Source organism: Vigna unguiculata, chromosome 6 (genome assembly GCF_004118075.2).
Source record: "Vigna unguiculata cultivar IT97K-499-35 chromosome 6, ASM411807v1, whole genome shotgun sequence".
Lineage (NCBI taxonomy): Eukaryota > Viridiplantae > Streptophyta > Magnoliopsida > Fabales > Fabaceae > Vigna > Vigna unguiculata.
Genome location: NC_040284.1, coordinates 26,544,848 through 26,560,501, shown reverse-complemented (window position 1 = coordinate 26,560,501; position 15,654 = coordinate 26,544,848). Strand labels below are relative to the sequence as shown.

Below are 15,654 nucleotides of genomic sequence, written 5' to 3'. Positions count from 1 at the left end.
CAGAGATAAACTTATCAAATATAAACTTCTATTCTAAATGCACGTACCTCTTTTTCCGAGAAGAAATGAAGCAAAGCAAATGGTAAAATAGGAGTGGACCCTCGACTGAAAATTTCACACCTCAACCACCAACGAAATTTGTTGCACTGAAAGTGAAAGTGAAAGTGAAAGTAAGTGTAAGTGAAACCAAAGAGGGGTGCAGGGTATATAAACCACTGGCCGAAAATTAATTCAGGCACCCAACTAACTCTGTCATTCATAATTGTTTAATTATTGTGTCTACCTAATTAAACTTTTTTATTTATTTAATTTTCCAAGGACATAAATGAAAAACCGTGAATATTTGGAGATGCAGAAGAAATATTGGGGGTGCAACCCCCTAAATAGAAAATGTTGTCACAAATAGAGATGGCAAACAAACCCGTCCCCGTGGGTATTATCCGAACCCGTCCCCGTTTTGACGGAGAATCCCCGCATTGACTGGGTATGGGTATGGGTATGGGGAATCCCCGATTTTTTCAATTGGGTATGGGGATGGGGATGAATATATCCCCGCCATAATACCCGTCCCCGCCATATCCTCATCCTCATTTAAATTATTAAAATATTTACAATTAATTAAGTATATATATATATATATATATATATATATATATATATATATATATATATATATAGGGTTACTTAATTAATTGTAAATATTTTAATAATTTAAATGAGGATGATTTTTATTTTTTATTTCTTCTAAATATTTGGTTTGTCATGAAACTCATTTCGCATCTCCAATATATTTTTTATTTTATCACAACCTTTATGTAATTATGTTAAAATGATGTATGTCAATTAAAAAAAATTTATGTCTAACATTTGAATATTTCTATTATTTTTTAATATTTTTTTATTGTATATTTTCCGTTCACATGAGAATATTTAATACTCTCAATTTAAGTGTTTAATAGCATAAACATTTCATTTACTAGGTAATATAAAAAAAATTCTGTACTTATTATTATTAATTTTTGTTTCATTTGAAGAACTCTTTTATTTCGCTAAAACAATTTTTGTTATTTTTCAACCATTGAGTATATATGTTGATATTTGAAAAGTTTTTTGAAAAGTTTTCTTAGATCTCTAAGATGTTTTTCGTCTTATCATACCCTTAATTATACATTTGTTTTTCTTTGTGCAATTCCTTCCAATAATCTCCAAATTATTTATAAGACACACATTTGTTAATTTTTTTAATATTTTTATTTTTGTTTATTTTCATCATATAGAATACTATTTCGATAAATTTTATCTAATTATTTTTTATTTTCTAACTCAGTACAATCATACTTTAATATTTTCAATATAATTGTATAAATAATTTTTATTTACTACAATATAAAAATTTAATGTAATTGTCATGAATATTTTTTTATCATCATCCAACATATATTAGAGTTTAAAAGATACCAGATCTATGATAAAATTTTATTATGTTTATTATTTGTTCTTTGCGTCATTTTTTTTATCAAACATGGAGTATATATGTTGATATTTGAAAAGTTTTCTTAGATCTCTAAGATATTTTTCATCTTTTCATACCTTTAATTATATATTTGTTTTCATTTGTGTGATTCCTTCCAATAGTCTCCAAATTATTTATAAGACACACATTTGTTAATTTTTTTATATTTTTATTTTTTGTTTATTTTCATCATATAGAATACTATTTCGATAAATTTTATCTAATTATTTTTTATTTTCTAACTCATTACAATCATACTTTAATTTTTTCACTATAATTGTATAAATAATTTTTATTTACTACAATATAAAAATTTAATGTAATTGCCATGAATATTTATTTACCACCATTCAACATGTGTTTTAAAAGATACAAGATTTATGTTAAAATTTTATTATTATATTTATTATTTGTTCTTTGCGTTATTTTAATCAAGTGATGTATTATAACTTTTATTAGTGTATAAAAAATAGATTCATTATAATTTAAAAAACTGAAGTAAACAAACATTTATAATATATTTTAATTTAAATATTTTTTTCCCTTTATATTTTTTTAAGATTTTTTTTTCCTTTTATATTTTTTTAAAAATATTTTTAAAATTTATCAACTAGGTTTCATTAATGTTTGCAAATTTAATAAATGTTTTGGTTCTCATTAAATTTTATTTGGTATTCTAATATAAAATGTAAACAATTATAATTTATTTCAAAGTGTTTGATATCGAAAAAATAACCATACTCCTAATATTGAATATTTGATAATATTATGTTTCTTTTACCGTAATTTTTTATTATTTTATAAAAATTAATTAAAATTAATATTAAAGTAGTAAGAAAACGGGTACGGGTATGGGTACAAGATTATACCCGTTACCCGGTGGGGATGGGGATGGGATAAAAGTTTGATACCCGTTGGGTTTGGGTATGGGGATGGGGATGAACTTTTTTTACGGGGATGGGTATGGGATAGTGAAACCCGTCCCCGCCCCGCCCCGTTGCCATCCCTAGTCACAAATTGCAGTGTCTTACATAGATCAATACAAAATATAACTTCAAATTTTTTAACATATCATATCATATATTGTATTTGATAATTTTCTATTATGAAATGTTTTAACAATTGTTTGGAAGAAAATCTTTCAAAAAAAATTTGTAAAAAAATAGTTTATAATTTTATAATAGCAAAAGACTAGTTCAAATTAAATCGTAAATATTTATTTAATACAGTTCAGATTTTATATTAAATAATTTACAATTTTTACGATTAATTAAATGATTATTTGATGAAAACAAGATTAAACTGAGTTAGAACATTCGTTATTGCTATGGGATAAATAAAAAAAGAGAGTAGAAGTGTGAAAGAGAATCAATTATTTAGAATAGGAAAAAGTTAGAGCGATATTTTTATGAAGTAAGTTTAAATAAGAAAAATTGCTGAAAGTGGAAAAAAGATTAGCATGTAAATTTGTGACTCATGAAAACATGATGGTCCAATATATAGCATGTATTCCCTCCTACCCTCACTTTTATTATTATGATGTTATCATTTATAATTAATATGTAAATGGCTTGCATAAGATGAATAGAGTTTGAACAATCATATCGTTCAACCTAATAAATTTAATAAAAAAAAAATTAGAGATTAAGTTAGGTTAAATTTCTGTTATTCTTTTTTTACTAAATCTAACTAATTCATATTTGATTTCACTGGAATGAATTGTGTCACAAGTTTTAATTTTATTTTTGTCAAAATTGTATTTGAAAATATTTTTTAGAACTTTTTAAAACACATGCTATATTGTTTAATATGAAAACAATTGAATAATTTAATATTTTAAAATTATACTTAATTAATAGAATAATAAAATAAAATGAATAATAATAATAATAATAATAATATCTTTATTATTTAATAATTCTGATCGAATGCAACAGACAAAAATTCGTCATTTAAGTCATATTGAAAAGAAATTTGACTCAGAAAAGAAACTCAACCTAATTAATTTGTTATATTAGATCATTGGATAACCTAACCCAATAAATACTCATATAATAATACTAAAAAGAATAGTTATATTACATATTTATTTATCAAGATTTTTGTGCCACCCCATCTGATTTTTCCTTTTAAAAAAAAAAATTAAAATGGTAATCTACATATCTTTAATCTTTTACATGTTTGATATATAAATGGGTTATAATTACTGTTTTTTGTTGGAGAGGTTTTCCTCAAAATATATATATATATATATATATATATATATATATATATATATATATATATATAGAGAGAGAGAGAGAGAGAGAGAGAGAGAGAATGATAATTATATCAACTACTGTACATTTAAAAGTTGGTTTTCATTTTATTTTTTCAATCAAACAAGTCCTAAGTGAGAAACAGATGAAAAAGAGAATAAAGAATCTAGTTATTTTAAACAATAACCAAGTCATAAGATTAATAAAATAGAATAATCTGAACAATAACAGTTCTTAAATGTATATTTTTTTCAAAAACCAACCGCAGTATCAATTAAATACTTACAAACACTTAAAATCAAAGTAGTCTGTCAGCTACATATTGCTTTAAAAGAAATGAATTTAATTAAGAGTATTCTGTACGAAGAAATCAGTGCAATGAAAATTTTAGATTAATTCTTAAGAAAAAAAAAAGAAGAAAACTATTAATTTCTAATAGTTCATCAACAAGGCATGTATGCAAAGTAACTGGCATTTGCGCACAAAAAAGGTAAACATTACTCGTTAGCAAAAGTATATGTTTTCTGTCCCACTACCTCTCCCCTACAAAAAAGGGGTTTTCTTTTTTTTTTTTTTGAAGAAAAATTACTAATTATTTGGACAAATAATTTAAGAGACAAACTAAATAGGAAAATTACAGATTTATTTGTTCCTCTAGGATGATGGATGAAAAGGTGAAGAGAAAAAATTACAGACATTTGTTCAAGAGAATACATAGGCTAACAGCAATCAAGTCCCTATTGATCAAGAGGAATCCACTCGAGTTCAAGATCTAATTCTCCAGATTCAACATTCTGGAGCTTTAGTGACATCATTTGTTTAACCTTACCCTCAGTAATATGGACTGTGCTATCCTCAATAAGTGCATTGTCATCGGATTTTAACCATTTTCCTATCTGCATATCGCCAAACATTCCAGCATCTCCAAATGCCATAGCAGATGTTATCAGAGACTGAAGATCAATGTCTGCTTCTCCCATAATATCATCAGCGGAAAATGTGTCATGATCAAATACTTTCTGCAGCACAGCCAGTTGATATCATAGAGTCATGTTTTCAAACCAAAAATCAGTTATATTCTCACGTCGAAAGAGCAACACATAAAGCAAGATGCAACATATGTATATATAAACATCTGAACATCAAATAGATACTAGACATTCATCAACCACAACAGATGTCTTTATTAGTTTAAGAGTTTTGAGGGGAAGAGGAAGAAAAACTTCCAGTGGTGCTTGAAGTAATAATTAATGTTTATGTAACTGAAACCAGGTAAATGAAGAATGTCTAGACTTGGATAATGTTTATGTAACTTTATAATTCATTTTCATCATAAATTAAAAGTTTTGCTTCAAATAGGTATATTACAAATTGTATTCGGAATAGAACTGTTTAATTTCCAACAGAGAGAAAGGATGCAAGAGAAGGTAAATTTGATTGGGATTATGTTGCAAGCAATACAAGTAACTTGTTTTGCAAGTTAAAAGGTGTTGGAAGCTGAGGAATGAGGAGCTCATTTTATTTAAGCATGTGGCTATATATGATAAAACACACATAAAATAGAGTCTGCTTTTCACAACATCAAAATTCTAACATACCAATTTCATCTGTCCATAATCCTCTGGAACAGACAGCATGTATTCCTCATTCCAGACTGGATTCAAGTTACTACTCACTACAGATGTCTGGACAGTCTATGGGCATTAAGATATAGCAGCAAATTAGTTTCAGAAAGAAAATTATAACTCTATGATTTTACAACTATAAATAGAAGATACGGAGCAACAGTATCCCAAGATCATTAAGTTACACCAACCTGCTGGCCAAGGCTCAAAATGACATACGGATCACTTGACTTTATATCCCTGATAGCTAAATTTGTGCCTTTAATCACTTTCACTTTCAACAGTCCAATAAATTCTACCATACCTTCCTGTTTTTGACACCAATATTAGTCACATTATAAGGAAATCACTCGTGAGGATAACTGCATTGCCAACGCCGTGAAACTAGTAAAGTTGGATAATGCAGCATGCTTCATCTCATCTATATTAACTATTTTTTGTTAGAAAGGCTTTTTCATCTGGTCCAACAACACCTCAATTAAATAAAAAATTATTTTACAAACAAAACGATAATTTATCCAAAATTGGTCCCTATATTTCTCCCTCCACTACATAAAAGTAGTCAGATAATCTGAAGAACTAACACATAACATGAAGTTACCTTTCTCTCTGTACTAGTACTTCTAAAACTATCCTTAGCACTTTTTGTAGAACTTGATTCTAGACTGCCTTTTCCAGATATAATGCGCAAACTCGGTTTCAGAAATTCTTGAAATTCATATTTTGACCTGTAGTTCCAATGGTCACAAATAAAAAAGAAGTCAATTTATTAATGAATTCACTCACTAAACTCGTTGAAACCAGAGCAGAAAATCAAGAAAATAAGCCATGATGCAAAAGGTCAAACAAATATCAGAGTGAGAATCAATAGCCTTTAGCATTACCTACTTCATGGTGCTAATAAAACTTTCAAAATGAATCAAAGAAGCTAAGAACGGAATACATACAGTGCATTGTGTATATGAAAACAAATCTAACCTTATGAAGTTCGAACGCTGCTCATGATCAGCATCTGGTCCGGGTTTTGTAACTCCTTCAGGAATATTAGCTTCATATATTGAATTAGCAGAAGCATTTCCCCCAACCTCTATCATTGCATCTATTTCATCCTCTGACCAGTCATCCAATGCCACAGACAAAACCTGAGAATAAAAACTATGCTGTCAGACAAAATGAGTTCAGCACTCATACACACCACTCTTAACTAGATTGGTATGAGTCAACTTAAGATCGTCTTCAAAAAAGGTAAGCGAGAAGAAAAGTTGGATCTCCATCATTGATAGACAGCCCACGGAAAAAAACTAGGTCAGAACACAATAATCAGTCAATTTGCTAAAATCTAAGGATTTGATTGCTTGACTTCATGCCAAACTTTAAGGTTGTTTAATGTTGAAAACTCATCCTGAACATGCAAGACCCCTAACTCAGAATGATAAGCCCCACATTTGGAGTGTACATGAGAAAATATAGGAACAAGGAGCAGAAGAAAAAACCAGTTCAGTATGTGTTAACAAGGAGGATTAATTAGGATAGGGTTGTTGCAATCATTAGGTTTATCTTTTTGCTGTTATTCAGTTCCGTTACCATGTCAGCTTAGTTTCCAGATGTTATTTCTTGAAAATAAACAGAGGACATTTCCTCTGAAGAAGCTTAGCTCTGGGGATTGGTACCCATGGGTATGCGAGGTCACTATTGTATAAACTTTGTATTCATCTTTCAGAACAAAATTAAGTTACTCTTCATATATAGTATAGCGAAGGTTCCTTACAGAACATAAACCTTTCAGTCTAGTCTTATTCATGCTTGTGTAGAAACAACCTTCAACAACAAAAATGAAAACGTAGGGTGAAACTGACGTGCAATTGACACAACTCATGAATTTAGTAATTTTCTCAAAACGTTCAGCATACTCTTGGTACTGAATCCAATTCAATGACTTTGGCCACACTGGTTAGTTTGCATCTTTTTTAACTGAGACTCCGAGAGTTGTAAATATGTCTTTGCCATTTCTGAATTTAACATTTTAAATTCTGAAAAGAGGATCCTAACACATGGTTAGTAAAAATTTTCATGAATACATTAAAATGGAAATAGAGTTGACACGAGGGAAGAAGCATGGCGATGTTTTTTAACTCAGATATCATTTTTCATTACCAATGTCCAACTGTCATATGTATCTAACACATTCAGTCCAAGTACAATTCATTGCAAAGAAACATGTCTTCTGAATCTTGAACTGAAATACAAACAATACAAAAAGCCGATTCTTTTCTCTCCATGAGTGTATTTGACAAAACTAGCATATAAATTAATTGAAAATTGAAAATTTAGCTGAAAGCCTAAAGTTAACTAAAAGAAAGAAAACAAGAAGTTGATAAGTTAATTAATCCAGAACGGACCCCCTAGAAAGGCTTAATCCCAGAGCCATATCTGACTCTCCAAAATTACAATGTATTGTTCTGAAGTATGTGTTCAACACGGCAAGCAATTGACATTGTTGAGATATGTGTTGCCAATATGCACCTCACCGTGGCCATCAGGTGAGTACCTCTGCCACAATACGTGTCTTTCCATTGACAGCCCTTAAGACAACCCGGCCTTCTCCTAAGATGCCTTAAACCACCTCTAATCCACCTAACAACTCTCACATATGAACACACATTACCAAGCTATATTTAAGAGGTAATACACCATTGAAGTCATTGAAGTACATCACTATATGCTTTGTCACATTAGAAACCTTGAAAAGCAAAAAGATTAACCTTGACCATTGATTCTATAGTTTAGACATACAAGTTACAAGCATCCAAATGCTCTCAATCTTTCATGACGTTTGAGAGTGGGTTAAGGATTTTCTAACGAGAAGAGTGAAGGAGGAATTATAATAAGATAGTGAGGGTGAAACTGAGAACAAAAGAGAAGTGGGAGCTTGTAAGATCAATCGCTAGATGAGCTAGCATTTCAAAAAATCCCCACAAGTTAATGCAACAAGCTAGTTTACTAAACAAATTATTTTAGTCAAATAAGCTAAAAGCTAGCTTATTTATCTTGACGAGAACTTCATATCACATCAAAGTTATAGCACACAGGTTCTTGAAAAATAACAACCCCAAGATACGAATTATCAGCCTTTAAATTTGTTGAAGACAAAAAGGAGAAGATACTCAATACAAAAATCAAATTTAATATTTGGCACGAGATGAAAAAGTAATTCTAAGATCCAGACATCAATTCCATAACAATGACACAACCTAAGAATGATGGTGAATGGTTTACCTTTGATATATGAGTACCGAGGCTTCTGTGCACACCACAACATTTTAAGCATATAAAAACTCCAATGTTGGCAGACCTGAAAAGCAGTTATCAAAAGTAAATTGACAATTGAAAGAGTGATATTCATGAGGAATTCTTTAATTTATTTTACAAGCACTTAGCTTCCTACAACTTTACGTCTGTTGGAATATGTATTAAATATAGGTAGTTGTTAGAATAGGTATTTAAAGTAGTTAGCACCAATTACCTATATACTCCTTGTGTAATTTTTTCTATAAATAAAAAAAATTAGTTGAGAGACAATGAATCTCTTAAGCACTTTTTCTCATATTTTCAATCTTAACTATGTCATATTCACGATCAGTTTGCCAAAACAAGTATGATAATGCTAATTAACATAAACAAATGAGGGAATAAAAGCAACACTTACGCCCATTTAGGATCTGGAGCATTACAATCAGCACAACAACGATTTTCTTTTTTAAGCAATAAATCTCTCAATTTTTTTCTACCTGTAAAAGACGTTCCAATCATTCAACTTCTCAAGAAAAAATAAGTTATAATAGCTCTGCAATGTCCCCCAAATACACTTCATAGGCATTCTAAAGAACCTTAAAGCTTTTACAGATATGTTCAATTTTTTAAGGCCATGTTTGGATAGAGGACTTGGGGGCTAGGGAAGGGAGGGTATACTTACTGTTTTAAGTAAGTACTCTATGAGATATCTTTTTTTTATAAAAAAAAAAGGAGTAAAACAAGATATTATAAGTCATTTTGCAATCATCCCCGCTCATCTTTCATAAATGTTTAACAACTTTCTCCATTTAAAAAATGAAGGTATACCCTCCTTTCCCTCCAAACCCTAAATTCCCAAGTCATAGAGAATATTTACTGATAAAGTATGCCACATTAAATTTCATAAGATTACTTGCAGGTCTTCCATGTTCCATTCGGCTGTTATTTATTGACAAGCCTAAAGCCCACAATCATCAAGGCTGCAACCTCTACAATAGTCAAGCAAAACAACCTGTAAAGGTAGAAAATAAAATCTGTTTTAAGTTTTTCAATTCCAAATTGAGCCAACAAACTGAAAACTCAATAAAACCGTAAGGACAAAAACTTGAATACTCTAGGTGGTTTAGCCTTTTGGTACCGCTGCCTAATAAAAAATGAAGTTTCATCTCAATAATCATGCAATAAACTCTAATTCTAATTGAAGAACACCACCAAAAGAACATTGGTAGGAAAACAACACAGAAGAACCTACAGAACCAAGTCGTATTCATCCAGTTGCAAAACATGTCCTCTACATTCAGTCTTACACCACAGGAAGAAAATAAGATTTAGATAATCACATGATAAATAAAATAGTTACGAAGAAAAAGTAGTCCAGTTATACTCCGAAGAGAAGGCAACCCAAAGACTTATACAACTGAAGAAAAGAGAGGTGATCACACAATCAGAACTCGGTTTTTTGAAGTCTTTTACAAACATCCACACTTTTTTTTTCTCACCGGTTATATACAAGGTCTACAGATAGTAGCATAACACACAAACAAACACATACCAAGCATCGCTCTTTGAAGTAGAAAAGAAAAACTAGAATACCAAAAGCACCAACTTCAATAATCGCTCCTCCTCACAAGACAGACAAAAAAAAAAGATTTTGGAGCATCCTCCATATCATTATACAAGCGATGCGAAATCCCTTAATAATCAAAGGGGAAAAAGATGAACATTGAACCCTACCTACCACAATGTTTTTTTGGTTCTCAGCAATAAGTTTTTTTATCAGCAATAGTAGATTTCAGATTTCTTTACGACGCGATCGGTGCATTCTCCTAGGAGTTCGGTAAAATTGTCGATTAAGAATGGATTCCAGGAGAGTGAAAAAAAGAAGAAAAAAAAATCTTGAGGCGCTACATTTGCATGGAACAAACGAGTCTTATCACGGGAAATCAAAGACATTGAAGAAAAAGAAAAGGAGAAAATTGGTGAGCACGGATTTGAGATCAAGTGAAGCTTACGAGTAAACAAACGAATCGAAATGGGTGAGCTTGTAATCCACCAAACGTGAGCGATGCGAGGAAGGTGGTGATAGTTTGGATGTCAGAATTGGACTGCCCTACGACAACTACAAAACCTCTTTATTATATATTTTATTTTATTTTGTTCTATGAAAAATATTTACTTAATTTATTACCAAATACCTTTCTAAGTCGTCAACATTTATGAATTCTGTCTGCGTCGTATCTCATCTCCCTGACACGATAATTTGACAGAATTATTGTAAGCGGAAAGCTGAAACTCACAATCATTCCCCACTTTGATATTTTTGGAAAAAAGTTTATCTTTTTCTATCGGTAAACAAATTGTCTTCTTTTAAATCTATAACAATATATATATAGTTTTTATCTTTTGTATCACGTATCAGTTTTATTCTTTAAAATATAATAATTTATTATATTTTTGAAAATTAACAGTTACGTTTATGATATTTTTCTAAAAATTCTATTTTTACTTTTTTTTTCTTTTTATTAATATTTATTTTTTCATTGATATATTTCATTTTGTTTTAATAAATATAATTTGATTTTATATATTAACTTAAAAATATTACATTATCATCAATTATCAATATAATATCACGTATATTCAAAAAATACGTACACACAAATGCGAGAGTATGTATACTAATTCAAACCAATTGAATTAGGGTTAAATTATTTGTAAAGTGATATTAAATTAGTTTTCCATTCTTTATTTGTTTCATACTTGTATTTTTTAAATGATTCAATTTGATTATTGTGTCAGTTTAAAATTTTTGATTTTTTGATTTTATATTTGTACACGTGTCATCTACAATTGTGATGTGTCAAAATGATTTAATTTAGTTTCTATATTTATTTTTATTTTCAATTTAGTTCTAAATTTTATAAAAATGAAACAATATTATCTCTCTTCTTAATTCACTTCTTGTATAATTCTTATGATGATATTTTTATTAAAATTGACATTTTTATTAAATATTTATAAAAATATTTTTAAACAAACAAGAAAACCCATAGGATGCCGCTACAAATTCCATCCCAAAAAATCATATTTGGATTGTGCATCAATTATATCAATTGTATTTTTTATTGTAATATCGTGTATGTGTGTACATATTTTTTAAATATGAATGATAGTATGTTAGTAGGTGATAATAGTGCAATATCATTAAGTTAATATATACAATAAATTTATATTTATTAAAAATAAAGTGAAATGGATAAAGAAATTTATTATTGATGAATAAAATAAAAGATAAACAATTTTATAAAAAATAAATAAAAATAACCGTTAGTTTTAAAAAATTAATAAATAATTATATTATAAAGGGTAAAATTAATATTATAAGATGTGAACACAAAAAAAATCCTATTTATATATTGATTTGTTTATGAATTAACTACTTTCTCAAAAACAAGGTGTTGAATGTAGTTGTAAACAAACCTTTAAAACCATGATCAATAATTGATCGTGAATTGAAGACTTTCTAGCATCATGAAACTGATTAATAGATATCACGCGATCATCTTGACATTGTAGAAACATTTTGGGATCTAATATTGTCCTGATAAAGAAAATAAATTATTTTTCTTATATTCATAAAAAATTTAGGGTCAATTTAGTGAACAATTCCAGAAGTCAAGAATGATTAGGGTAACACGTCAAATTAACTTAAATCGAGAAATGTTAGACAAGACTGAATAATATTAAGAAAGATCGAATAATGTTCAACAAGACCGAAAAATATAGACAAGTTCAAAGACAAGGAAAAAATTTCAAATACTTTCTTAACCAATTAAATTATAATAAACGTCTAAAACTAAAAATTATACCTAAATAGCAACTAAACTAATATTAAGAACAACTTAATCAAACACAAAAGTAAAAGCTCATTAATATTAGTTAAAATTACTAATATTTTTGTACATTTACTGTTATGTTAACCACTATTAGAGAAACACCGAGTTAAATGAAATTAATAAATAGATATCATGTGGTCTTATCAATTCATCATGCGCCTTTGTAAGAATTAAAAATAAATAAAAATTATAGAAACAAAACCAAACTTTTCCTTAAATCAGTAAATGCTTACATGCATAAGCCCTAACTTCCTCTACATATTCAACAATGTTCTAGAAAGTATGAAAAGAAAACATAATATATATATATATTTCTATTTAGTTTTGAATAATTCATATAAAATAATGTTTTTGTTATAAGAAATCGTGATGAAAAAATTCTACACGGAAATGTTCTTAATGATACGAAGAATAGATAATAGGGAAATTTAGAAGGTACCAATGGAAAAGTGACACATGGTGATGTTGAGGATAAGCATATCAGAAATTTTTGAGGAGACAAGAAAGAACAAAGGTGCATTACACGTGAAAACACGTTTTCTATACAAACATAATTCAAACATAACACATTTTTCATGGCTAACTATTCTCATCCTCATATCTGCCAATGTCTGAGCCGCTTGCTTGGCTTCCGGCGACATTTTCCGGTCACTGTCGCCGGAAACCGCCGCAAAACTGGTCAACAGTTGGTTGAGGAAGTGTTGTCTCTGGCCCAAGGCCTACTCCACCTTGGACTCGCACCTGGTCACGTGGTTGCCATTTCTGCTTACAATAGGTACCTTTTCTTTGCTCTCTCACTTTTAGTTTTTCTCTCCCATTTCTTTTACTACCTCAGAAGTACAAAGAATGAGAATGTATCAGTTTTGAATTTCTACAACTGTTTTAGGAGAATCTCTCATTTTCCTTAGTGTTAATTTGATTTTTGCATCTGCTAGCGTTAGTGGTTAATCATTAATTACGGTCAGTTTCCTCAAACAAAGTTCCAAATTAGAAAGTTACAATTCTAATGGTATATAGTTCATCTTACTTAATTCAATCTAATATGAACTTCCAAGTTACACTACAATTCGTAATAGAATTTTATATAGTTTCTTGTTTTGGACCATGCATGTTATGATTAAAGAAGGGGTTCCATTATTGGAGAAATTTATGGATCTTTATCATATAGTGCTCTATTTTTTCATTTCTGGTGGTAAATATGGAACTTAAAATCACACTTGTATTCCTAATAATGCACAGCACTGGTTGTGATTTTGTTTTGTTCTCGTTTCAATTTGACTCTTTGGCCCCCTCTTTGTGGTTTGTGTTGGGAATTAGAGATGATGATGACATGGGCATTAGCTTTTCCTTATTAAGGTCAAACAATGCAATAAATTTCTACTGTGAAATGTCTACAGATCCAAATATATTTTTTCAAACTTCTGTTGACATTTTTTTTTTCATCGTTATCTTGTAAATTAATTGTCGTGTTGATCCTGGAAACAAATAGGAGCCCACTTATTTAACGAGACCGGTATAAGATTTTACTTAAAAATGAAACAACCTTAAAAAAAATCAATGAGGGTGTGTTGTTTCTTTTTCTCGTTTACAACTGAATGTACTCGAGCAAGATAATGCAGACAATACGAACTGTTTTACCTGCAGTTTTTGCTTTGTTGATGCAAAGATTCTAGGTGATTTAAATTATTATATTTGTTATTTATGTTGTTTCTTATGGCTTATAAGAGGTCTAGGAGGCAGTAATTCCCTTGCAACAACAATAAGGATTTGTCTTTGTTGTATAATCTATAAACACGTTATCCTATCCTATAAAATGTCTAGTTATTGCTAATTTACTTTTGTTGATGATAGAGTTTGTTTTTTTATTTATTTCAGTGATAGGTATCTGGAATGGCTATTAGCCATTGCATTTGTTGGAGGAATAGCTGCTCCTCTGAACTATAGATGGGTGAGTAAATTTTCTGTAGACTTTATTGCTTAGTTTTGACTTGTGTGCTATTCTTAAACTTTTTTTTTTCACTTTTTTCCAAAAGAGAAAAAGAAAAAAAACTTGGTATTATCTTGAAACCATTTTTATGCCAATATGGTATTTCAGAACAATGTTCAACTCAACTTCTTATCGTTCATTACTAGCTCACCTTAAAAGTTAATATGTTTTCGTTCAGCCTTGTACTGGTTGCTATTTTCCCTTATTGGGAAAAGTGTGATTTTAGTCTCCATAGTTTCAGTCAAACACGGTCACGGTCCCTATACTTCATATCGCGAAGTCTGGTCCTCAATCTTTAAATCAGATGTGAATTTAGCCCTGTGTTCAAAATAATTCACCATGTTTTTTTGGACTAAGAAGGACAAAATTCAAATGATTTTAAATTTTGAGGACTATATTCATCAATGAGAAAATGTAGAGACAGACCACATTTGACTAAAAGTATCAGAACTAAATTTATTTTTCCCTTATTTTATCTGCAACCTCTTCTCTCATAATCTGTTTCATATACCAATCATAAAGTTATGCGTTAAAACAATTTTCTTTCCTGCAGAGTTTTGAAGAGGCAAGATTAGCATTGGCTGCAGTGAAGCCAGTGTTGCTAGTGACTGACGAGAGCAGTTCCACATGGTACTCAAAACTTCAGCAAAATGATATTCCATCTCTGAAGTGGCATATTTTGTTGGATTCCGCTTCCTTAGATTTTACTAAGTGGAACGGTAGGAACATTACTGGGTGCTTAGTCACCATTGTGAAAAATATATGTTAAACCTTTTTTCACTTGAATGATCTTTATAACTTACTGATTTTACTGCCTTGCAGTGTTCACTCCAGAAATGATTAAGAGGTATCCTGCAAAGCTTGAACCATTTGACTACTCATGGGCACCTGAAGGCACTGTCATAATATGCTTTACTTCAGGTTCAAGATTCTCACTCAGATGCTTTTCCTCTCCAATTAATCGTGGTCTACATAAAAGAAAATAGATAAGAAACTTTCCACAGAAGAAGGCAGTCATTTCTGCGCTATCTGAAAGTATACATGTGGATGAACTAACTCACTAACAAACTGCAAGTTAGGTTGA

The 15,654-nt window shown here is 29.8% G+C and overlaps 2 protein-coding genes across 7 annotated transcripts in view; one reads left to right on the top strand and one right to left on the bottom strand.

Annotated features, from left to right (window-relative positions):
* Nucleotides 1–4,289: 4,289 nt before the first annotated feature.
* Nucleotides 4,290–10,986, bottom strand: LOC114186624 (ADP-ribosylation factor GTPase-activating protein AGD12-like). Of its 6 annotated transcripts, XM_028074582.1 has the most exons (11): nucleotides 10,883–10,981; nucleotides 10,700–10,806; nucleotides 10,426–10,513; nucleotides 9,601–9,699; nucleotides 9,103–9,184; nucleotides 8,673–8,748; nucleotides 6,375–6,538; nucleotides 5,998–6,124; nucleotides 5,588–5,704; nucleotides 5,370–5,465; nucleotides 4,290–4,790 (listed from the first exon to the last, which is right to left on the bottom strand). In XM_028074582.1, the coding sequence occupies exons 4-11, from the start codon at nucleotides 9,620–9,622 to the stop codon at nucleotides 4,509–4,511; spliced, it is 966 nt and encodes a 321-aa protein (XP_027930383.1). In that variant the 5' UTR covers nucleotides 9,623–9,699; nucleotides 10,426–10,513; nucleotides 10,700–10,806; nucleotides 10,883–10,981; the 3' UTR covers nucleotides 4,290–4,508. The 6 variants fall into 6 exon arrangements, with proteins under 6 accessions (XP_027930383.1, XP_027930380.1, XP_027930384.1 ...); XM_028074579.1 differs by lacking the exon at nucleotides 10,426–10,513; XM_028074583.1 differs by lacking the exon at nucleotides 10,883–10,981 and having other exon boundaries at nucleotides 10,700–10,817.
* Nucleotides 10,987–13,110: 2,124 nt separating this feature from the next.
* Nucleotides 13,111–15,654, top strand: part of LOC114187026 (2-succinylbenzoate--CoA ligase, chloroplastic/peroxisomal) — a 6,717-nt gene continuing 4,173 nt past the window's right edge. The window contains exons 1-4 of the mRNA XM_028075129.1: nucleotides 13,111–13,358; nucleotides 14,459–14,531; nucleotides 15,124–15,289; nucleotides 15,393–15,491. Of these exons, the coding sequence (XP_027930930.1) occupies nucleotides 13,159–13,358; nucleotides 14,459–14,531; nucleotides 15,124–15,289; nucleotides 15,393–15,491 (538 nt within the window). The 5' untranslated portion in view covers nucleotides 13,111–13,158. The remainder of the gene's footprint in view (nucleotides 13,359–14,458; nucleotides 14,532–15,123; nucleotides 15,290–15,392; nucleotides 15,492–15,654) is intronic.